The sequence below is a fragment of the Buteo buteo genome, chromosome 16 (assembly GCF_964188355.1).
Source record: "Buteo buteo chromosome 16, bButBut1.hap1.1, whole genome shotgun sequence".
In the NCBI taxonomy this organism is placed as follows: Eukaryota; Metazoa; Chordata; class Aves; order Accipitriformes; family Accipitridae; genus Buteo; species Buteo buteo.
The window spans coordinates 28,745,071-28,769,305 of NC_134186.1; the positions used below are offsets into that span (position 1 = coordinate 28,745,071).

The 24,235-nt window shown below is 44.4% G+C and overlaps 1 protein-coding gene across 1 annotated transcript in view; it reads right to left on the reverse strand.

Moving 5' to 3' along the window:
• Positions 1–6,069: 6,069 nt before the first annotated feature.
• The window catches only part of ABTB2 (ankyrin repeat and BTB domain containing 2), a 135,327-nt gene continuing 117,161 nt past the window's right edge, over positions 6,070–24,235 (reverse strand). The window contains exons 6-17 of the mRNA XM_075048320.1: positions 21,994–22,083; positions 21,422–21,523; positions 19,274–19,370; positions 17,858–17,993; positions 15,776–16,002; positions 14,815–14,993; positions 13,691–13,796; positions 13,466–13,568; positions 12,703–12,793; positions 10,829–10,897; positions 9,830–9,943; positions 6,070–8,427 (exon numbers count right to left, since the gene is read on the reverse strand). Coding sequence (XP_074904421.1) covers positions 8,230–8,427; positions 9,830–9,943; positions 10,829–10,897; positions 12,703–12,793; positions 13,466–13,568; positions 13,691–13,796; positions 14,815–14,993; positions 15,776–16,002; positions 17,858–17,993; positions 19,274–19,370; positions 21,422–21,523; positions 21,994–22,083 — 1,512 coding nt within the window. The 3' untranslated portion in view covers positions 6,070–8,229. The remainder of the gene's footprint in view (positions 8,428–9,829; positions 9,944–10,828; positions 10,898–12,702; positions 12,794–13,465; positions 13,569–13,690; positions 13,797–14,814; positions 14,994–15,775; positions 16,003–17,857; positions 17,994–19,273; positions 19,371–21,421; positions 21,524–21,993; positions 22,084–24,235) is intronic.

The window sequence follows — 24,235 nt, forward strand, 5'->3', positions numbered from 1 at the left end:
AGCACTTCTATTTTGGAAGGTAGGCTATAGTTCCTACTTACTGTGCTCCTCAAGCAGCTGTAATAAAGGCTGCTCTTTTGCATTCACACTTGCTTACGAGGTCTCAGCATTCCCATAGCTCAGTAATTTACATTTCCTAGTCCTTAAGCAGGGGGAGCATGATTAACAGGTGCTGGGAAAGCTGCTTTGGCCATTCTGTCTCCCTGCTATCTGCTGACCTAGAGCTGCTGCTTGGCTTTGATGGAAAGTTTTGGGTTAAGGTTGCCAGGAAATCAGCACTATCATACTGACACCTGGTCTTGGTGATCTTCTCTTTGACCTCGGGGGCCAGTTGAGCAGGCAAGCCACTGAACTGCCCAGCTCTGCTACTCGGTGGTCCCTGCTTGGCAATAAAGATGTACCAGTCTGGAGCTGGGACTCTTCTGTGACTGCAGTACTCTAGGTCTGGTGCCTGTCAGACTCCAGAGGCTTCAAAACCAGGGCAGACCTTTGACACAGAATGTCCCTGTCCCAAACCTGAGTGCCCTGCTGCATTGTCTTGATATTCCAGCTTCACACCATAGAGGTTTGGAACAGACACTTACCTACAGCTGATACACAGCTGCGTTATATTTACTTGTAGCTATCACAGCTCCTTTTTCCAGCAAATCCTTTTTCCAGCAAATCCTTGAAGAAACAGTTTCTTCCTACATAGAGACAGTATTTTTTCTCTAGGAGGCTGTTCTATGAAGCATCTGTATTAAGCATGGGCCTTGCACAGCCTGTGTCTACTTTGCTTAGGAGGCCACTATGTGAGAGTCAGTGGCAAAGGCACATCCCCGGAGTGGGGGGGCAGCTGAGCCCAGAGAAGGGAGATCTGCAGCTGCAGGCCTTAAAGGCTTGATGAGGGGCCCGTTACCACCCAGCTGTGTGAAAGGGCAGCACTGGCAGCCTGCGGGGATGAGGTGGTGGCTGGCTGCTCTGAACCAGCTCTAAAGAAGTTGTGAAAGGAGCAGAGAGAGAAGGCAAGAAGTGTGAGGCTCTTCACAGCTGCCCAGGAAGTCCTCAGAAGAAAAGGTGAGTGTGAATTCTCTCGGGTTTTGCTGTTGTTATTGTTAAAAACAGGGTAAGTGGTGGTACTGCTGGGAGAGGGGTGAAGAGCTACAACCCCTTGCTTTGGGGGCCAGGGTCTGCTGGACGTGCGGCTGTCTGAGTGTTGTCTGTGCCTGACTTGGTCCTGAGAGACAAAGAACTAAGTTGTACTGCAGGGGATGTTACAGCGGGCTGGGGCAGGAGGGGCTGCAGGTAGTGCTGGAGCCCTTTCAGGAGATGTTCTGTGGCCAGGTAAGAGGAGAGCAGTTCGAACAAACAGGAGTAGCGTGGCTGGATGGCTGGGCCTGGAGGCTGTTCTCTAGCCCAGGGGCTCTGCAGCATCAAGAACACATTTCCCATGGATACTGTAGGACTGTGTTTTTCCAACATCTTGCTTAGCTCAATGCGGAAACCTCTCGAGTTGGTCACGTTTGTCTGAGGGATGGTTATTAGTAAAAGGTTTTTTTATGGATTGTCCCGAGCCGGTCACATCCTTTAGCCATTTGAGGAAGGGGTGACAAAGATGTGCTTGAAGTGGTGGGCAGGTAAGGAACTGGTAAATGGTTACTGACTGAATATCATTGGCTTGCCCACTTCATATGCTCTGCTTGGCAAGATTCAGCTGTGGTTTAACAGGCTGCAAGTCAAAGCTTTAAACACTTTTAGAGTCCTTTTAAAGCATGTTGAAACTTTGCACTAATAAAGCAGCAGTAATTATTTCAGACTCTCTAACCTATGCACATTCACCCAGGTGGTAGTGTTTTACTTGCTCTGGGTCTTACTGTCTAATAGGTGACAGTATCAGAAGGCTTTTTTTAATTGCACATTACTTCTTGTGCTAAGAAAATGCTGACTGAACTTCCTTAAAATGTAGAAGTGGTGTAAATTACAATGCATGTCTCAGGAGGGCTGTTAAACTCTAGTTCTACTAATAGGTTCAAAAGTAAGGTTTAAGGGAAGTTTTATTATAGAACACCCATGTGCTGTTAGGGCTCAGAAATTGGTTTGTGTTTTTTAAAGGCTAAGCTGAGGATCAAATGGCCAAGAAGTTCAAAAAAAGTTCATATTTATATGAAAAAATATGTCAAAGTTTCTGTTTATAAGGCCGTGCTAAATAGCTATGAAACGGTGTATGGATTTGACTGTCCTCTGCTGGGACTGTGCCAAAGCTGTGACCCGCACGTGGCTGTGATGAAGCTGTTACTGTGTAAGCCTTAAGTCAGACTGAGGTTTCTGGTTGTTTCAGGAAATAGGGTCTCATGCTAGTAGGCACCAGTCATAAAAACTTTGACGCCTGACTTACTTAATGGCACCGTCTTGGGGAAAGTACGTTGGAAGCATTCATGATGACAGGCTAGGTAGGAGCTGATCTATGGAAACGTCTATAGTCCAGCAAGACTTCTCGTAAATTGTCTTTAAGGAAGATAGTAGGCAAGATTAAACTGGATTCTTCAAGCAGATGAGAATTTTACCATTTAGCTGAGATCTTTCTAGAGCTGCCTCCACTGCTTTCTACAGGCTGTAGTAATTCTTGCTCTCTTGTCTATGAACTAGGTGTACTGTAGTTGTAAAAGACTTGCAGGATTTGAGCTGCATGTGTGCCCCTCCATTTCTGAGTGGGAGTTGTATTTAAGGAGAATTTTGCTATTTGTACAGAAAACGTGTGTATTCAGTTGAACCGTTCTTTTTCACGTTTTCCATGTACATTTTATGATTCCTGGCAGCTTTTTGGATTCCTCTGCCTGTCTATTGCTCTTTGAACAGCAAAGTGGAAAAAAAGCCCTCAGATACTAAAATAAGTGAGAGATGTGGACTTTTATTTTTATTTTTTTAATGAGTCTAGTCAAACCACATTTTCCTCTGTCTGTGCTTTCCATCAGTCAAGCTGGGTTAAAATTCCAGCTAGAGTAAGGGCTAGTTGAATGCAATCCAACAACAAAGCAAGAATGCATGTCTTTCTGTAGCCAGAAGTTCACTAAAAATGCCACACAACATAGGAGCTGAGGAGAGAGCGAGTTCTATATCTTCAAATTGTAGGATTAGGTTGGTTTGGTTGGTTTTGAGCCTGTTTCCTTCTGACTAGAGCAGGTTTCTGGTCTTTCTGTACTTGGATCCCCTGCAGATGGGGCTGTGAATGCTTGAAGGAGCCTGGTGTACTGCTAATTGCAGCGCATGCATTTAACTGAAGGCAAAGCCAGCTCAGCTGTCTGTGCCTCCTCCTTTCCTAGTCAGGGGGACAGGTCTTTTCTTTACACAACCCAGCAACCACACGCGCTAGTGTCTCAGGCCCTGTTTTAAACCTCTGAGGTGAGTTTATGGCCTTGTTTCAGTGCTCCCTGGATCCTGATCTGTCACATTGCTGCAGGTACGCTCCCTCCTCCTCTCCTGTGCCCAAGTGAGCTCGTTTGCCCGCAGTGATGGAGTACTGTGGCTAATTGGAGGAAAATGGGAAGGCTGTGTATAGCTGAGCAGCTCTCTGCAGGTGGTGGGTAGATGTGACCTACTTGTCAGTGGAATCATCCTGCTTGCTTGGAGACCCGTGAGCTATTTTGACAGCTGGAGTGAGCTGACCTCCGCGAGGTATCTGGGAGGAAGTAAAACCACTGAAGCTGAGGATCTGCCCTGCTGCTGTCAGCTGGCTGTGCTTACGGGAGGGGTCTTGCCTCCCACAGCCGTGTGAGGGAGAAGCAAGCTGTCTGGAAAGCAAGGGTTGGTGTACTGGATAAGGGCAAGGCGTAGAAGGGGCAGGAGGAAGTTATGTCTTTTCCATTTGGCCATTGTGATATTCCCTCGGGAGTTTTTTTTGCTTCCACAGCTGGATTTTTGTTTGACTATGTCACTACTTCTTCCCTATGTAGTCTCTGAATCACGAGCCTGTCTCTTGGTAAGGGCCCTAAAACGACACGCGCCTCGTAGCGTGCGTTTTCTAACGACTGCTTTCTGTTAGCAGGCACGTGAATGCTCGGGATGGAGAGAGGTGGTGAGGGACACAGGTAGCCTTCTCCTGCCTGACCTAAACACGCAGATGGGAGCGTTGGGTGAAACCCGGTGCTCGGTGTAGTAAGCTGCCCGTCCAGTGAGCGCGCAGGTGAAGCAGTGAGCGTAGGCTGCCCCGTGCACGAGGCCAGTACTCCAGCCGAGCCGTTGTGAACTGGCCTGCTCGTTTCCTAGTTACCAACAGTATGAAAACGGACCACCGCACTGAAATGACTCCAGCTCCGGGGCTGGGTGTTGCTGCTAGCCCGGCAGGCCTTTTTCCCTGTGCTATGGCTTTTCATCATATGACAGAAACCTTTTTTTCTGCCCCTCTTTTGCTGGGTAAATAGTGCCAAGTGCAATATTCTCTTTCCTTTGCCGTGGATTAATGGATCCCTTATACTCAAAACCTGCCCTTGGGGGAGGCAAATCTAGCTTTTGAGTCCTCTTTGCTGCCACAGGCAGTGGCGACAGCAGCTTGCTGCCCCCGATCCTCAAGGGAATCGCCACTCTCCTGTTTTTCCCTCTCGTGTCTCCTTGGCTGTCTCCGTTGCGGCAGGTGCAGGAAGCAATGTCTGGTTGCTTGGGCAGCATTTGGTGAGGGCAGAGGGCCAGTTAGTAGTGGTGCTACATTAGCCAGTGCTCGCCTGCTGTGCAAATGCTTATTAAAACCATTTTGCTTTATATTTTAGTCTGCAAGTCATCGAGTATGTTCAGGCAGATGTGTCAGCTCTGTTTATTTCCTCTGCTCCATGAAATGATACAATTACAGCCAGCAAAGTTTTGCACTTCCCCAAAGCTATGGGCAAACTCTATGTTACTTTCTAGGATGACAAGGGCAGCGCTACATAAAATAGAGGCAGTATGCAACTAGTTTCATAGGAAATTTCTATTTAATCTACTTTTTAGAGTAAAAGTGCTCCAGAGGGAATCTTAGGTGTTTGTATTCCATGATTCTTAAGAACAAGTCAGTGTTTGTCTTGGTGGGTTTCCAAGCGTACTGGTGTAATGGCACGATGCAAGAGAAGGCACCCCTCGTGCATCATTTCCAGCAGACTTCTCTCGGATGATGTAAATCAAATGCTAAGAAATGCTTGTAATGACAGTAACTTAACTATAGAACTGCCCTTCAAGTCTTGCTACACCAGAGAGATAAAGCTGCACAGTTTCCTTTGTTTAGATGTGTGGTGGGAAATGCAAGGAAAGAAACAGTTATGAAGGGATCCTCGGCAGCCAAGTACAGGTCCTGGTTGTACTAACGGTTTCCTCTGAAATGTGCTTAGTGTCCCAAGAAAGTATTTGAGTCTTGCAGAAGTAGCACCAAATTCAGAGTTACAGCTCAGCCATTATCCCCAAACTCAGCAGGGGTCTGGAAGATTTATGGAGTAAACTTAGGGAAGAAAAAAAAAAAGATAGTTCTGAATGAAATTCTTGCTCTTAAACCTGTATATTACTTACTTCCTAGTTAAATAAATGCCCTTGCTTCCTATACTGTTGCGTGGCTGACTTTGCGTGGCTGTCAGAGTGTTCTTAAATGCTCTTTGCTCTGACAGGAATCCTGCTACTGCCTCGGTGAAGCACCAGACCCTGTGTGTGCACCAGCCAGAACCATTTTAGCCTTTGGGCTTCTGAGGCGACTCAGAAAGGAAGTGTCGCCTGCTTTTTCACATTTTACTTGTTAGATGTGGGAGCAAATCAGATGTTTACCTTCTGAGGCCTGTTTGAATACCCCTGCGTTAATAGTTGTTGTCTCTTCTGCTGCAGAGCAGGATCCTAGAATTGGGATTTTCCGTAGATGCTACCATCTGCTGCTTTTCAATGGAAAGCAGGTAGACTTACTTTGGCTAGGGTAAAGGCAAGTTAAACTTAGTACTTCAAAAAATGTTTGAGCCTAGGAAGGGGAAATGAATGCCTCTCTATCCCTTGTTTTAATGCATAACATTTGGTATATATACCAAAACAATTTTAAGATGCTAAAACTGCAATGGCCTTTTCCACAGAAGTGTCTTTAAATATGGTATTTCTTGTTGTTAGAAGAGCAGAATAAATAACAGCAGCTGTGTATTTTAAAATTATGTTGTTAATAAAATCCTGGTACATTTACATAAATGACAACATTAATGTACAATTAACAAAGCATTGTAATATTACAGCAACAAAAGAGGACCTACATATTTGTACAGATAGGTGGAGCAGCTACTTGAAAATACTTTCCAAGATAAAGCCTTTTGTGGTATTTTTCAGGCAGACCAGTGATAATTTTGAAACACCTGTATGGCTTTCTGATAATAAATAGGGTTATTGAAGCTGGTGATCTTCAAAAATGAATGTGTACCTAAAGGACAAATTGGAGTGTGCCCTGACCAACTTGTCTGTCAGCTTACTGAGCCTAGACTAACCATTATTATTCTTGCATGCAATTTGCCTCTCATGTAAATCCTTTAGGAATGAGGTGATGTCAGATTTTGATGGATTTGTTGGGAGATGTTGGAGTTTGTTCTCCTTCCCTTCATCTACCTAAACCATGTCTATGTCATGCTTTGAAGCTTGGGCCCAGCTGAGCCTCTTTCTTCCAGTGTGTTCAGTTACAATATTAATTGTTGAATATCTAAGGAGCAGTAGTTCTCCGCTGCAACCTTGGCTTCCTCTTCTCCTTCACCCACCTATAACGAATGAAAGCATCTTAGCAAATGCTTTTGGTGGGTGCTAACAAAGATCAGTGGGAATATCTGAAGGTCTTTCCTTAAAGCTATTGGTAAGAGCAAGGTCTGTGTTTTTACACAACTAACTGTGTTCCTATGGTTGGGATTATTTAAGATAAAAAAACACACACAAAAACATTGCTTCAGACTCCAAACTGTAGATTGAACTGCCTCCTTTTAGTTCTCCTATGTCAGCTAGAAGGCGGCCTAGAATGAGTCCTTTTGGACCAGAAACGCGTCCAATGCGAACAAAGGAAAAATGTGAATCTTGGGCATTTGAGTTGAGCCATCTTGGTTTTAGTGCTGCTGCCTAAATGTCAGACTGCAGCCTACCTCGAGGAAGCAGTCAGGTGTGCACTATGCCCAGTCCCCCCTGAGGTAGCTTATCTATCTGTGGAAACAACATCCTTCCATGGATGAGGCTGTGGAAGCAGAGACTATAGAGGTCAGAGCTTCTTAATCCCAACTAGCTCCAGAGAGAGAACAAACCATCAAGCTGTATGTTCCTCAGGGTCTTCGGGAGATTTTTATTGCTATTTATGCTATTGGACAGTTTTTCAGCATAGTGCTAGCTCCTACTACACCTGAGTCTCTTAGAAAGAATCTTTTATGGTGTCAGGCCTCACAGATAATGTTCAGAAACAGGTTTTTAAGGTGAAAGTGATTGGGACTATCAAACATCGATAGTGGAAAGGGTAGACAGCCTTTTTTTCCCCGCCTCAAAATGGATCCAGATTAACAACTAGCACAGTGAAACTGTATTAAAAAAATAAAAAAACCCCAATCCTCTCCTCCCTGCCCCAGCTCAGTTCTTCATATTAGGTTTAATGAGTGAGTCATTTCAGAGTTAGTATTAGTTTCTACTCAGCTTTGAACATCTACAAAATATCTCTTTTTCAAGGTGCAAACAGTTTGGGGGAAGATTGATGGCAGAGTCTCTTGACATGTACAGACACTGGTGGTTTTTACTACAGTGAAGTAGTTTGCGTACACCAGCCTTTGTGTTCAGACGGATGACTCGTTGAATGGGCAGTGGTCCATAGGATTAGAAAACTCCTTCTATGCAGCCTTTTTACAAGTAAAACATCTATGCGTATGAACTAGGTGGCCATTATGGTGTGTAGACAGACACTTAAGACTACATATTAGGTGTTGGGTCTAGGTAAATTGCCTCGCTTCTCTACAGCCCTGCATTGTGCTTGTTTAAATGGCAGCGTAGATCTTCTCTTCGGTTCAGGTTCTTCACTTGCATCCTCAGGTCTTGTTTGCGCTGTGACAGTGTTTCTGTGACAGTAGTAGCACAGAGAAGCCAGCTCCCCCTCCGTCAGTGGGACGAGGCACAGCACCCTTGCCTAGGGGTTATCTGTTGGAGGGGACTTTCAGCAAGATCCAGAAGGCAAAGAGGAAAGCCACAGCTTTGCCTGACGACGCATCCCCGTGCAGTTTGAACCAGTGCTCCTGCCACTGCCTTGCTCCTGCTTCACACCCTGGAGGTGACGTACACGGAGTGCAGGCGGCCGGCCAGGGTTGTCTGCAAGTCCCGCAGAGGGTCCAGGCCTTGCACTTTGCTGTTCCTGCTGTAGATCAGCTGTTTGAATGAGTCCTGTTCTAGAAGAGAGCTCATGTGTTTGAGGAAGAAGCCCTCACAAAAGGAGGCTAGTTCAGGCGCGTTGTGAATCTGCAGGAGAGAGGAAGATCAATTAGCCTTTTCTGTTATGTCCCAGACCTAAAGGACATACCTGAGCCTCTTCTCATTCTAATGCTGTTCCCTTTAGTGGTTTCTAAGACAGAAAAAGGATGGTAATAACAGTGGAGAAGCACTGAAGGTAGGACCAGCGATGGCCCATAATTTCTTTTGGTGCTTTTTGCAGGCACAGGTGTGAGCAGGGAGGCATTCAAGCTCTTCTAATTCCTTCCCCTGATGGCCTGCTGTTGGCAGAGCTGCTGGCCTGCACTCCAGTCTCTTCCTCTTAAAGGAGCAGAGCAGCTGGCTGATGAAGTGGCCAAGATACCTGTTTAGCTGTGCAGGCGGGGAATTCGTGGGCCGCAACATAAAACCCTGCGCTGCCAGATGGTGTGCACAGCTCGTGGCAATAAGAATATGGTTGATAGGATGCAAGCCTAACTCCTAGAAAAAGGAGCTTAATGTAGGAGAATAGGGATGTTACACTTCTAAAGCATGTTAGGTGGATTTCTGGCTGTGATCTGGTTCCCTTTGCTTCAGAAGCAGTGGGGTAAGCTCAGTAATAGAACAATGAAACTCAAGTTCAGTATTAAGAAGCACTGTGCACGCACGTATCCCCGTTTCTGGAAACTTTGTGCAAATAGTAATTTAAGGAAAAGTAGTAAAGGCAGCCAGTAGGGAATGCTCCTTCCCCCTCTCTACCACTGCATACTGTTAAATTTTAGGTCCTGAAGGAAACCAGCCTGAGTTCCATAGAAAAAAATGGCCCAGTGTGAGAGTCAGGAATCTAAAAGGATCAGTGTGACACTACACACAAAGTAAACGTGTGCATCGTAATCAGCCCTTTGTGTAGTCTTTCTGCTTAAGGGATCTGACCCTGCAAACTTTCAGGAGTGGCAGAGTATTTCTCCATGATTAACTGATAGCATGGATTATTTGCTATAGAGCTGAATATCTATGTCACACAACAGAATATATACTAGTTCTGGAGCTGTAAAGAATACGTTTTAGCAGTAGGTGTGCTAGGAAAGGGTTTGCTGTTTAGTTGCTGTACTATGATCGATCGCCCCTTGCTGCTGCTCTGAGGATTTGAATCTCTTAGGCTTTGCTGGATGACGTTGCTGTATCAGCCTGCTAGGACACCTCTCCCCTTCTCTGTAGGGATCTTGCATCAATTTCATACATGATTGCTTTAGACAAGAAAACATAGTAGGGCTGTGTAGGACTTTACAGACTGGAACTGGAGTACATCTCACTTGTGGTTGCGGTTGGGGTAGAGTTACCAGCATAGCAGGTGCCCACTCTGTGCCTGTTGTATTTAGTTACCAAAACAGGACTGCAGAAAGCACGCATGCTGTTTCATTGTGAGTCTTAAACAAGGCCGTTTGGCATATACCTTTGCATATTTATAGATGTTCACAGAGTTCTCCATGCTGATCGTCTGGGCACAGAGGATTTCACAGTGTCTCTGGAGGCCGTCCAGTTGAAACAGGCTGGCAGCCGACAACAGCTATCAGGACAAGAGAGAAGCTATTTGAGATCATGAGCCTGGAAAGGCTTAGGGAAGGCAAATGGACAGAACTAATGATTTCCTCTCTGAACAATCTTTGACTCCCCCTCTTAATGGCCAAGTCCCCGTAAAAGAGCAGAAAGGCCACTCGATGCCTAGCTAAAGCGACAGACTGACTTCCCCTCTTAGTAAAGGCTTGCTGCTCCTGCAGGGAGTGTATTTGTGCTACCTTCTGTCACCATGACGTACGAGCTCTAGACTGCTCAAAGCCCCCTTTCCTCTCAAAAAAAAAAAAAAAAAAAAAATAGCCGTGTAGTCTTTAGCTGCAAGCTTTAATTTCACCAGACTACTTGTGACTGAGCAGCATTATTGTAAAAGGCCCTGTTTGTAATGGGGAAGTGCTCTTAGTCCAGTCTTTGCAGTACCATCAGCTGCCCTGCAGAAGTTCAGCTTGAAATTGGTCATTTCTCTACAATCTCCAGCCCCTTGGTTTTGGGCCTGTTGTGGGCACCAGAGCTGGTGAATCAGCTGCACCTTTTCTGTGCCCCACCAAAAGTACAGCTTCCTTCTGCCCGCTTCCTTCTCCCAGGACCAAGAGGACATGGTACAAAGGAGACTTCCACCCAACTCTGGGTACCAAAAGCGCTGTAGTGATTTCCCTCCCTGCCACCACCCTCCCCCTGGCCCCCCCAGCATCTCATGGACGTAATAAAAAATAATTGATACTTCTTATTTCCAAGCAATGCTGTTATGAAACTTTAAGCTCATTTCAAAGTGTTAAGTATACTCCTGGATTGGAAGCTTGCTGTTAGCTCCTCAGTTTTGCCTTAAAGCTCTGTTTATGCCCCAGTGCACTTGGCAAGACTTAGAAGAAACCACTCTCACCTCTAAGATATCAGCGGTGGGAATTTCCATAGATTCTGTTCCTCCATAGTATAAATACTGCATCAGCATCTGAAATGGGAAGAAGGCCAGGCATGAAGCTGTTATCACCGAAGTCACAAGAGGCTGTGAATGACTGAGCTCCCCTTCCTGAGCAGACGGGAATCGTGTGGTATGCTGGCTCTCGCCTCCACTGTTGGCTTTCTTCTGGTGTTGCAAATCTACTGCTTTCTAATACTCTTTTCTTCCTCGGGCTCTGAAAAGGGCCCTGTTGAGGATTTTAGGCCGAGGGTGACAGTGTGTCTCTGAGCAACGCAAATGGCCTTGTAAAAACGGTTCCTCGGATCCAGTTTTGTAAAGCCTTGCAGGCTGGTCACACGCAGAGCTGCCAGCGAGCTGGAGCACTGAAACTGCCACGCCATGAGCATGTGTGTCTCGGGGACCTCCCAGCCACTTGCCTCCCCTGCTGTGCTTCTAATCAGCTTCCAGCCCCCCCATCAGGGCCAGAGGAAAAGGCCTAATTGTTTGCAGGGAGAGCTAGAGTCCGCTTCTGCTCTTTGATCTACATGTGCACACCCCCAGCTAAACCAGTACTGTCTTATCTGGGGAACTACTAGATTGGGTGTTGGAAAGAGAAGTCATTCCAGTGTCCTGGGTGCTGTGTAAGCAGGTACGGGGGCTGCATGCTGTGCTTACCATTTCTAACAGTAGTGGTAACAAAACTAAGCTTCTACTCTTAAAATTGCCTTATTTGTATAACGGAACTACAGGGGAGCAAAGCTGCTTTCCAGCAGAGCCCTGAGCAGAACACAGATCTCTGGTGCCTCAGCATCTTCCATGCACCATAACTGAGCTTACTGTAGAATGCCATCATCTCCTTAACTTGTTTGATTTTATTTACCATCATGTTGTTTAATTCCATGAAGTATTTAACTTCTTTTTGATTTGTTGCTCTCTCCAGTGAAGCAACAGTTTTATCTTTAGAAACCTTTTGATGTAAAAACATTGTTAAGGAGGCTTGTTTCAATATACTCAATTGCGTTTTCTTTTTTCTGTCGTGGCCTGAGCTGCAAAATTTGGATGTCATCTATCCAACACAAAATGCGTTTAGCCCCTTTCAAGTAGAACAAAGATGTTCTTATGGTCAACATCACTCCCTCTAAGTGCGATGACTACTGCTGACCAACAGCTTTGCTGTTTTGTTTGCTTATAAAAAAAAGGAAAAGCCTCAACCCTGTAGTGAAACAGTTATACAACCTATTCTGCCCTTCAGATTTCCCTGTTCTGTACCTTTCATCCAAATTTGAAATGCAGATCTGGAAAGCTGGAATAACTTAACTATCATATTTCACTGACTTGTTTTTTTTCCTTGGGTGTGTGTAAAGTAACCTGCTTTCCCTCCATGAATGAACCTCCCTTAGGTCCATTAAATACAGAAATGTCATAAAAGCAAAGTGCAGTTCTCAATTTTAAGCCTTTCTTGAAAGGGACACCATTGATTTCTGATCATCTGATTTGAATTAATATGAAGCCTGGCAGTCCACCTGCTGTAAATAAGTTTACTTTTTGCTTAGCACAGCATGAAAATGGTGCCTTAAAAAGTACAAAACTATTTTCCGTAGAACACTAGTTTCTCCTGCTTTACGGAAGAGTCAGCTGCCTAGTAAGAAAATAAGAATATAGGTTGGAGGTTTCTGTTCTAAGGTTGGTCCTAGCTGAAAAGTTTTGACAAAGATCAGAATACTCCTGAAATACAGGCATGTTGAAATGAACTCCATCTCTACTTGTAAATTACCTATGATATTAAGCCTTGGCTTAGTCCTAGCCTCCAAGTATGTGAGAAGATGAATAAAGAAAAGGTAGAATAAGTTACATACCTTGAAAATACTGTATTTCATATCGCTGATTTCAACAGTCTTGCTGCCGTGGCTGTCATGTTCTGTTTTATTGGTCATTAGCGTCTTAAACCTGAGAATGGTTTTAATAGATTTCTGTATTAGTGCTTCACATACTCGTTACCTATTGACAAACAGCCTAAACACGGGGAAAATAAAGATCCTTCCTTGTTCTTGTTTGCAAGTTGAAAATTTAAACTTTTCTTTCAATTTACTGATAATTAGTTTAGAACTTCAGGCACAACTTAACCTGTAAATTGCTTGGGTCTGAGCCAGTCCCACCCTATAATAATTGCAAAACACGGTTACTATGCCAATAATAGAGAAAGAAACTAATAACTGCAAGAGTACCCGGTCAGGGGTGAGACTTCCAGAAAATCTGGAGCAAGTGTAGCTCTAGCTAGCAAACTCAGGGAGGGGGAATGGAAGGGAGGAGTGAACAGCTGGATATGTACGCTCCAACTAAGGCACAGGTTTTTAGGGATGATTACTGGTTAGTTTGTCAACAGAGCTCTGGGAATCTCTAACACATACTAGGAGTGGCTAGAAAAACTCATCTTTACTTTCCTACTATTCTTAATAGTAGCAAAGAAGGTGTGGCTTGGTCCTGCAGACCTGAATTATGCGCTGTAGTCTGTAACCTTAGCAGCTCCTTACTGCAATGAGTGGGACAGAGCTAGTCACACAAATGAGAGACTAAAGGGCCAAACTTTCCTTTAACATTTAGCTGTGGAAAGCAACTCACCTGTTAGATGCAGTAACCAGCAGGACTTTGTGTGCATAAAATAGCTTTCCTTCTACTAAGAAAGTTACATCAGACATTTCTTTATTGTTTAGGAAGTGAGGATCTGTTAGGGTAAGGGGGGGAAAAAAAAGGGTGAATATTTTTTTAAACTGTGGATGCTTTTTTTTTAAAAAAAAAAAAAAAAAAAAAATCACAAGAACTTCACTGTTTAGGTGAGTATCTTACCTAGGCGAGCTGGCAGTGTCTTTCGGATTTCAGGGATGCTGGGTATCGGACTGCTGCCATAGCAGTGGGTGAAGATGGATGCGAGCTGCTGATTGATAGAATCATTCTGTAAGGAGGATGGAACAGGAATCATCAATCTGCCACTTTGTATTGAGCAGGTTTCAAACATGCTGTAACAGTTCACTTGAGGCTTATAGCAACTGCACCCTACAAAAATAACCTCCAGAGGGACAAGAGCATGATCTGAACAAGTATGCTCTGACAGAATTCTCTCAGCAACAGTTTTTGGGCCAACCTCTGCCAAGGGAAAGACTCCATCAGCAGAAGCTCATCTGTGTAACAGGTAAGCCCACAAGTGTGTCCTCAGCAAGATTCAATTCATGCTACCAGTTCACTGTCAGATACCAAGTCCCCATTCCTAGTTTGCAGGTGTTTTTAGTTAGCCAGTTATATCTCTTGCTTTTAATTTAAAGGACAGTTACAGTGTACGTTGTAATGACCTATTATGGAGGTATCAAGGGCTGTATAGACTCCTCAGCTTCCCCCTGTCTGTGCATTTCAAATGTATCCCGTCTACAGCCAGAATGCAGGCATCCCCCTCCTAACATGAAAGACAACAGCCTCTTGGAAGAGAACATGGTAGAGACCGGGTGAAATTATCTGCAAAATGGGACAGCTAAACTATATACCACACATAAAATCCATTCTAGACATGCCTTGAAAAGCAAGGAAAAAAGAGTCACAAGCAACCTTTAAATAAAAAAAAGAACTAGAAGGAAAATGTCACTGAACAAAAGCATTGTTCAGAAAACTCCTAGAAGATACTACTGGGAGAACCTGAATTGCCCAGTACTGTATTGATAACTCTTCCTCTTACATTCACATGGTGTCAAAAGCCAGTTGCTGAACTGGACTTCAACAGAATAGCTTTCACTTCTATTGAAATTAATGTCTTTACTGTGAGGACTGGATATGAATTTAGATAAATGCTACTGGGGCCATTTTCATACCATAACTCATTAGGGACTTTGCGTAGGCGTTCACTTGTTCTTCTTGTGCACTACCTTGTACAATAGCAAAAACCAAACACTTGATTTTGATACTGTTACAAAACGAATAATTACTTTGCTGGTTTTGAGGATATCAAACATGAGCTGCAACCCTTCATTAACCAGTTCTTCATTATAGTCCTCTTCTTTAATGGTAACAAATTCCCGCAAGAGGGTCTGTACGACTGAGTAACGAGACTGGTAGAAGGTTGTCCGTAGTGATTCGATCCACACATGGAGTTTCCATGGGACTCCTATAGCCACAGCAAAAAAAGACAGTGAAAGACAATGATTTGCTGAAGCACCTGTGAGTAGATTGTCCTGCTGCTATTACTAACACTTAGTGGCACTGATCTTTACATGCACCCTAACAGCAGATACATTTTTGTCTTGATATTAAAGATGACTGAACTGGGTCACTGACAGATTAAGTGACTTGTCTACAACAGCAAAGGATTGGTACCAGGACCGTAAGTTGGAACTTTCTGCTGATTGTTAAGGACCAGAGACTCCCTATTGTGTATTTAGCTTCATGATTAGTCAGAATTACAAAATAAATTTGAACTGAACTTGTAAGAATACCTAACCCTACACAAACATGGTGCAGGGTCTTTTCTCCTGGTTACCTCTAACAGTCTAGACACACAAGCTTCAAAGCTTCTCTTTCCTACCTTTAGATCAAATCTGTTCTTTTACCTTAAACCATTTAATCTCTGATGTTATCTTTGTTTTTGAGACCAGCCTCTTTACCACTGAATTTTAGGTGTCAGTGTCTGATGAAGAGACATCCCCCTTGCTTTTGATACTTGGGAACAGAGGATCCAGTCAAAAGTGAGGGACATCCCAGATCAGTCGGAATTTGAAAAATAACTTGTGAGGAGCCTTAAACACTTTTTGATTTAAATCGGACAACTGGTTCCCAGGCGCTTGGGATAGCTTTGCAGTTGGGGTTACAGATTCTTCTCCAAGCGAAAGGGGCAGAGGAAAAAGCTTTTGACGCCTTAAATGCGCACAATGCTTAAAATAAACACCTTACCAAGTGCCCTGAGCTCCATGGTGATGTCTACGTAGCCATGCTCAGCACTGTAATACATGGCCTCCTGCAGAGCCTTCATTCTTGTTTTACACAGCCTGACTTGCCCCTCGCTGGAGCTGCCCTGGCTGGAGGTGTCACTCTCCACTCCCTCAGCTAAAATCTCCTCCAGTGAGAGCACATCTCCCTTCAGTTGCTGGGGCTGGGTCAGGAGCTTGCGCAGAACATTCCTGAGGAGGAAGAAGAGATATTGCTTATTAATAAATGAAGTATCAACAATTCCAACAGGACTATGGTGATTTGGGTTTAGGCGTCTGGCTTCGTAAATAATAATTTGCTTGCCAGTGCTAGGCAGCTGGCAGATACGGAGCAGCATTTAAACCACTTCTCCTTCCCTGTCCCACATGCTAGAAACTGATGCCCTGGTAGCAAGAGCAAAAGCACGGCATATGCTCCTGTATCTTAGTGGTACCAGGGCATATTTCAGAGTTAGGGCAAACTGGGTTTTATTGCAGTCTATACTTTGGTGCAGAAGCACGCTTCCTTCTGCCAGCTGTGAGTGTGGTAACATCTTAAGCTCTGAAGTAAGATTTATCAGAGCATCTGTTAGAACCCTTGCTGTTTTCCCAAATGACCATCTTGAAGCACTGTTACGTTGTTTTAGTCAGACCCGCTTCCTGTATCGGTAAATAGAAACCATAAAAAAATGACAGTTCTGCATCACTAAATCCAGGGAGAATTTTTTTGGTTTGGAATTTCACACAGCAATTGCAAGAAAGAGGCCTTCGTGTTTGTGTCCAGCCACTTTAGAAAGCTTGCATCATCGGTGTCTCTACAGACAGCTGGAACCATCTGCAGCAGAATTCCTCATCCTAGCAAATCCACCCAAGTACTCAGCTGTGACGCTGAATTGCCACTAGCTGGTGCTCTCTTTGCACCCACACCACTTGGTATGACTAAAACCAGTTAATTTTGTGCTTTCGGATCCCCCTGACCTATCCGACTGGAGAACAAGCCTTGAATTTCACAGTTTGCATGGTTAGATGGTGCAGAAGACTGTGGGAGGGGAACAGAATTGAGAACAGAACAGTGTTTGTGTAGTTTCACACTGTAAATCACTGCATTAGGCCGTTCCAGCTTTGCAGAGTTTGGGCCTCATTTGAGCTTGGGATGTTTTCCCTGGTGTATCCAGATGTGCGATGTACCTGGAGGTGCAGTTTTGGCACCACTGTAAAGCACAGCTGTGTGCAAGCAAGGTAGCTGCTATTTAACGTACTACTGAAAGGGCCAGCTGTACTGCTGTACGACCCTGTGGGTATCTCTCAGCCCATCTACATGGGCGGTTTCAGGGCTGTTTTAATTGGCTTGTTACGCTAACATTTTGTTCTGGGAACAGAAGGATTTCTGGATGAGTTTGTAAGTAATGTCTTATTTCTAAATAACTACCCTGAAAACAGGGTTGGAAAGCCCAGGCTGGCTCTTTGGCATTTTAACAACTGATCTGTTGGTCAGCCATCCAAAAACCAGAGATGCAGTCAGGCAAATTCTGCTGCAGATTATTTTTGCCACCTTAACAGGATTAGATTCTGTCTCAGAACACGAACAACAATCTCATAACCTACTGCTAGGTGGAACTTAGTCTGCTCACTTGTGGCCTGGAACCAGCTCCTACTCGCTCTTGGTGTTGTAGAGCTAGGCCAGCAAGTGAGAGAGTAAGAAAAAGCAAAGAAAGATCTTTCTGTTGTATGTTGGGCTTCTGACTAAAATATAATCCCCTTTTATCAAAGTTATAGCTGCTGAATAATTAAAGCCTTGCATCATTTTTTCTCAAAGGGATATAACAGAGAGCAACTACCAGTTTAAAGAATAAATGCTCAAAAGGCACTACCTACATCAGAATCAGAATAGTCTGAGAAACTGTGCTGCACTAAAAAATGGTTGCTATCGGGGGAGTCTTAACATCGTCTTCTGAACTGCACACGCGAGGATCTGGGTATAAGACACATAATATAAAGTCACATAGGAATACCTACAGTGATAGCCTTAGGCAGAAAAACCCTGTTCCGAACATGAACGGAGCCTTACCTGTGCCCATGTGCAGCCGAGTGACTGAAGCAATTCATATCTTCGTGAAGTGACGAAGACATACCATTGACTTCCAACATACTCAGGAGTGGATCAGCACCCCTACTTAGCAATAAGCTGACCAACTCGTAGTTCCCTAGGAAAAAATTGACAGAAACATAATGATGATTCCATGTCTATTACCTCTTTGAAAGCACATAACACAGGACCCATAACAGACAGACTGTACCAGCAACTTTTATGCTACCAGCTAAGGCGTTCAGAGCATCCTGCAAGCATGCATTAGGCTTTTTGTCTTTGTAACATCTCAGAGAGAGAAACTGAGTCACAAAGCACCTAGATTACCTAATAACGCACAACTAGCTCGAGGCAGAATGAAAAGAGAATTAAACTGGTCTGGCGCTCTCAATACATGCCAGCAGAAATGTAGGCAACCAGTTTAAGTAGGATCAGAGTCTCGGCTGTTCAGTTGGTGGATGAGGATAACAGAGAGGGCCAGACGGGAGCTGCTCTATGCTGCGCTTGCTGGCCACAGCTTCATAAAACCACCCTGCAGCCAAGTACACCAGTGCAGCCCACATTCAGCCAGGCCTCCTTTTCACCGTTTTCATTAGATGTAGTAGTGAGCAGTGGCAAGAGAGCCAGCACAATGAGTATCTGTCATTGAGAGGGGAGGAGGCTGGTTTTTTATCCCTTCAATAAAGCCTGGTACAGAGCAAGCCAGAGACTCGTCTTCATAAACACACAAAAATGAAGCAGAAAGAAATGGAGGAAAAAAAGTAAAAACAGTTAGAGGTGAGGAGTGTTGAAAAACCACAGGTGCTTTTAGGCTAGCACAGACTTGTTCACAGAATGCTGAACTCCTGATGGTTAGGTAGAAGAAATGCAGAATTTTACTTGTATTTAATACATTAATAAAGCAAATTTCTTTATATAGCCGTTATTTTTCCCCAGGCTGAATTTAAACTTGTTAATTTTTGCATCTGGAAGTTATTTAGATCCAAGACATGCCTAGACTAGACAGTAGCTGTTTTATGTTTCTTGACAGTGCCCTGCGCAAAGGAGTTGTTTCAGTCAGCTTTACTACGGAGGCCGCTGGCAGGAGGTAAGTGTTGGGGCTGGTTGCAAAAGCAGACACTCATTTAGTGCCTATCAAGCTCTTGCCACATGACGACAGCTGTTAGTTGCTGCCAACCCAGACGGGGTTCCTACTAGTATTTTAGAAATGAAAAAAATGCCAGCTTTTTCATAGCCAGCTCACTGTGCTACCCATTTGATATTTTTACGGTACCCACGGTACCTTAGAATGCGGTGCAAAGTGACTCCTAACGTGTTTTACAGACACGGGACCCATGCGTGAATTGGTTGTGGTTATTCTGTGGTAGCAAGAGCGTGCTGAGGCTGCACTGAGCCTACCTGCTGCTGAAGCCAGCTGAAGAGGAGTCTCAGCATAGTTGTCTTCTCCACTGTTAACAGCAGAGCCCTCAACGTGGGCACCAGCATCCAAGAGCAGCTGCAACAGACACATGAAAGATGATGAGTTGAGAAAAGAGCAATTCAGAAAGACAAAACAGAAGAGGCTGTGTGTTCGAGAGGAAAACCAGTAGATTCATAATGAAGAGTGCGTGCACACAAAGGGACCATCTCAAAGGCTAAAGCAAAATATCTATTACAAGGCAAATTTTTCTTGCATTCCCTTGCTCAGCCGAGGGCTAAAGTCTCCACATGAATGTCCATTTAGAGTTTTCTTCTTGTCTTTTGCTTTACTGTGCTTTCGATATTGACTTTATGCTGGAAAGGTGCTCAACCGGTGGCTTGGAGAGCATCACCTTTTTTTTTTTTCTTTTTTTTTTTTTTCTTTCCTAATCTCCTTTATGAACGTGGTTTCACAATTGTAATTTCCCAACTCCAAAAAGCTCTGCGCTCAGAGCTTCTCTTCAGCGCAGGAAGTCCATCTTATTCAGTTTCACGCTGTGCTCAGGAAACAGGGTTCCTGCAGGGAATTAGCCCTGGAGGCCAAACATACTTCTTGGTCTCTTGGCCAAACATACCTCTTGGTCTCTCCGGCCCCGTGGAGCCAGCATAAGGAGTCCCTGGCAGCTCCGGTGATTTGCCGCATGCAGAACCCTGCTTTCGTTGAATGCACCAAACTGCTCGCATGGGAAATTACCCCCCTCCCGGATGAAGGGGAGAAGGTTACAAGATGATGGGGAACTTTTACGACCAGCAAGGGCTGGCAGACGGCATCGGGGCACCCAGAGCACTGCTTGTAGGTGCTGCCAGCCCTGGAGGTTCTTCCCCTGCGCAGAGGAGTCCAGCTGGCTGTATCCTCTAGCACAGTCACAATTTAAGTTTCAGCCATCCCCAATTAGTGATGACCTTGGCACAAACAGCACATACCTTCACATTTTTACTATAAAACTTTTCGCAGAGCAGAACTGCTGTTTTGTTTCTCTCTTGAGATGCCAGCTATTCCATGCAAATATTGCGTGGTAGACCTTAACTGGAAAGGCGATTTTATACACCAATTTCAGCAAAAGCTGATATCTACCCTTTTATTAATAGTTGCCGAATGAAAAAATTTTATGTAATCTTTAGAAGTTTTAACCAAAATAAAGGAAACAAACATGGGAGCTCCAACAGGAGCTCTGATATACTTGGCTACATTTCCTGGGAGAATCACACACTTATCTCACATGTAAATTAAGGCTGTCCAACCTTTGTAATACCAAAGGCTGCCTTGGCAATTTGCCAGGTGCAATCTAATCTTTGTAATTACTTACAAATGTACACAAACAAAAAAACGACTGTGTGCAGCCTCCATTTGCTTACACTTTTTTTTTTTTTTTTTTTACCCCCTTTGAGCAGAAGGTAAATAAATTTCACCAGCAATTGACTACCTGCTGTCATCAGTTTTGAATTCCTCTTGAAGTTCAGGTAGGATTTCCAGAACTCCACCCCATTCCGCTACCCCCTGCGCTAATTCCCCAGAAAAGGGAGCGGGGAGGCTGCGAGAGGCTCAACTCCCACGACAGCTTAAGTCCTGTTCATGCAATTCTCCAGGATTATACAGGAAGTTACAGATCGTTTGCTGCCATTAGAGCAGAAATCAGCATACACTGAATTTTTGCACATGTGAATTTATAAGCCATTTAACATCTCATGACAGAAAGCATCCTGATCAAGCAAGTCTACCTGTAACCACTCCGCACGAAGCACTAGTTTATCTAATACCAAAGAAATGATTGTGCAGTATTGTTCTGGAAGTCTTGGACCAATACTGAAACCAAAGAAAAATAAAGGAAACATACTGTGTTTTGTTATCAAGGCCTTGCTAGGAATTACGTCATCAATTCACAGTTCCCTGAGAAAAGCATCAGTTGCCTTCTCATTTCCAAAGCATGCAATTTTTTACTGGTTTTTAGAAGGCTTCCACCAAGCTGCACGTGGAGCCCGTGACAGACCCGTGCTCAGGAAGCCTGACAGTCTCAGCTCCCAGCGCTGCCCTTCAGTCCCTCCGTGTCTCCTGTAAAGATTCCCGACCAGGGGATTTCTTCTGCTTACCTGAACAACAGAGATGTGCCCGTGTAAAACAGCAAAGGTAAGAGCGGTCCAGTGCCGGCTGTCAGGGTGGACTGAAGGGTATCGTGGAGAGGTACTGGGAACCTGGGAGAAAGGAACCAGGTAGTTATTAACCACTGCAGTATCTGTCTGCTGTGATCTCTAGACTGGTACATAACTGGCTTTTTTTCTTTGTAAATGACAACCCCAGGGAATGGTAACTTATGCCATTTAGAGAACACTGCCAGCACTAGTCACTCTGTCCAGTCCCCTGGGCCTTTTTAATGGGCTTATTGGTTTCTCCTAGTGGCAGCTCTTTCAGGAGGGAGGCCCCTTTACCCCCAGCGTGCCCATTAGACTTGCCAATGCCAATCATAATTGGAGGCACTGAGTGCTCCAAGAGGTTTTGAAGGTTTTCTTCCCTCTCCCAAATCCCTGAAGCAATGATTTCTGAAAGAAATGGCTTGCTCAGAAGCTTCCAGAAATGAAGCCTTCAGTTGCTAGGAGAGATTTCATAACTGCTCTTGTTAGTTTACAGATGAATAATTACGGGGAGAGGGTCCTCTATTACTCACTGGTATATCTAAATTTGCTCCAGCATCTATAAGCATTTGGACCATGGCTTCATCTCCAGCAGCACAGGCATACATCAGTGGGGTCATACCCTTCAGGAAGAAGAAGAAAAAAAAGTCTATCAACAATGAAGCTGTCACAGACACAGTGAGTTTGAATCTTAATGTACAGAAGAGCGTGCGTGCATGTGAGTAGGGAGAGCATATGTATACATTCAAAACATTTTGGGTTTTATGCAGAGTGGGCAGAATGCACTAGTATTGGAAAGTGATGCGGACAAAACATCAGGGGACAAGACTGCAAGAATACAAAAGGGATCACTGAAAATCCCAGCCGTGTATTGTCCACAATTCTTGAGCCTTCTCAAGGCTGCCAAAAAAGAAATACCATTTCTTGGATCATTTGTAGCCAGATGAACCGAAAGCAGAAAACAACACAAAAATACACAAGATTAATTTATTTGGCAACTTATCCCCATTGCTAAAATCCTATTTGCCACAATATTTCAGCATTTCAATCCCATAAATCTCTCTCTCTCTCTCCACTTAACCAGCAAACCATGACGGCTCAGAGATGAATTATGAGAGAAACGAGCCTTACTTACGGAGTTCATTCCAGAAGTCGCCAAGGACAGAAAGGAAATGGCCTAGTAAAATCCGTTCCAGCTCACATCCTACAGCTTTTCCCCCCTCCTTAATTATTGTGAGCATTTCAGTTTTTCACACGCAGCATCTCTGCTGCTCATTGTCTAATAATACAGGTTCATCTTTAGAGATGGACATGGATCATAGAATTACACCTCACACTGAGGAGTTCTGATCTTCTATCTGCAAAGGTGTCTTTTCAAAACAGCCACGATTCCAAGCTTCCTGCATTTGAGGCAGTTACATTTGCAAAGATGTTTTGATGGTGCGGGGAGGGTGGGGTTTGGCTTTTGATGGGCTTCAGAGGATCCATTCTCATTACAGACAAACTTAACTGAGAATTCAAAACTCAGGTCTGCAGGCACAAGCCCACATTTTCTGCCACAGTCAAGTTCTAAAACTACCAGGTTTGTATAGACTTACCTTTCCTTTTTTTTTTCTTCTTCTTTTTAATATCAGTTTTGCATTCCCTGCTTGTTCCTCAGTATGCAAAGGGAAGAAGAGGTTGTTTACCTAAACACCTCAAATCCTGGGAAACCAGAGTGCTGCTTGGTCCCCACTGGAAGTGAATACAGGGTCCTGCTCCAAACTCAGGTGTCTGAAGATATGTTCTGAATTCTCTCCCTCTCTAAAAATCTCTCTGTACACATACACGTAGAAGTGAGTCTGAACACACACCTCAACGTTGGACACGCTCATGTTCTGGGAGTGGTCAACATCTGAACCTGGATCTAAAGCCTATAAGTTAAATTAGTCCAAGGGTTCTGTCTGTCAGGATTTGCACACAACTTCTGCAGTACCCGTCAGGTGAGAGATGGTCACACCTGTTTGCCATGCCTCAGAGGTGCCTTAAGAAGACTCATCGTGACCAAAATAAATCCAGATATATGAATTGAGCTTACTAGGTGCCAGTGTGGACACAGAGACCCGCTTTCTGTTGTTACGCCTAAGTCAGTTTTCCCAAGTTTGGGCATCTGGCTTTGGCTTATTCCTTCAGAGGAAGGGCAAAAGCAGCTAGCTCCAAAGTTCAGATTTGGTTTCACATTCCAGCTACGGCAGAGTTCACTGCTAGACTTTGGATTTAACTCTATCTGGGACTGGTAGCGCAGTGGAGAACACTGGCGTAGCTGCAGAGATGAGTTGCTCCAGAATCACTTAAGCGGAGAATTTTGGAGCAACAATGTCTCCAGAGGGAGCCTGTCTTGCCCAACTTGGTCAGTGCCAAAACACTGCTTTGAGACATGGGAGCAGCGTTCTGCAAAGAAGACAGAGCTGCCAGCACGCTGCAATCCCCCTGTTCACAATAGGACTGGCTAGAGGGTGACATCAATAGGATGACAATGAGACCATAAGAGACAGCAGAAACTCCTCAAACTTTCCAGTGAGTTGCCTACAGAATGCAGGGTCTTTATGCACACGAAAGCCAAACAGCTCCCAGTTTGCTGGCTGGCTGAAGAGAGGTAAAAAGCACCCCGCAGTGAGAAGCGATGGTCTTGGCACCAGCGTCTTTGGTGTTAGGAGAGTAAGGTTCACAATGCAAAATAATCTGCTTTGAGAGAACAAAAGGCCTCAGGGGCTACATAAACAGAAAATGCAAAAA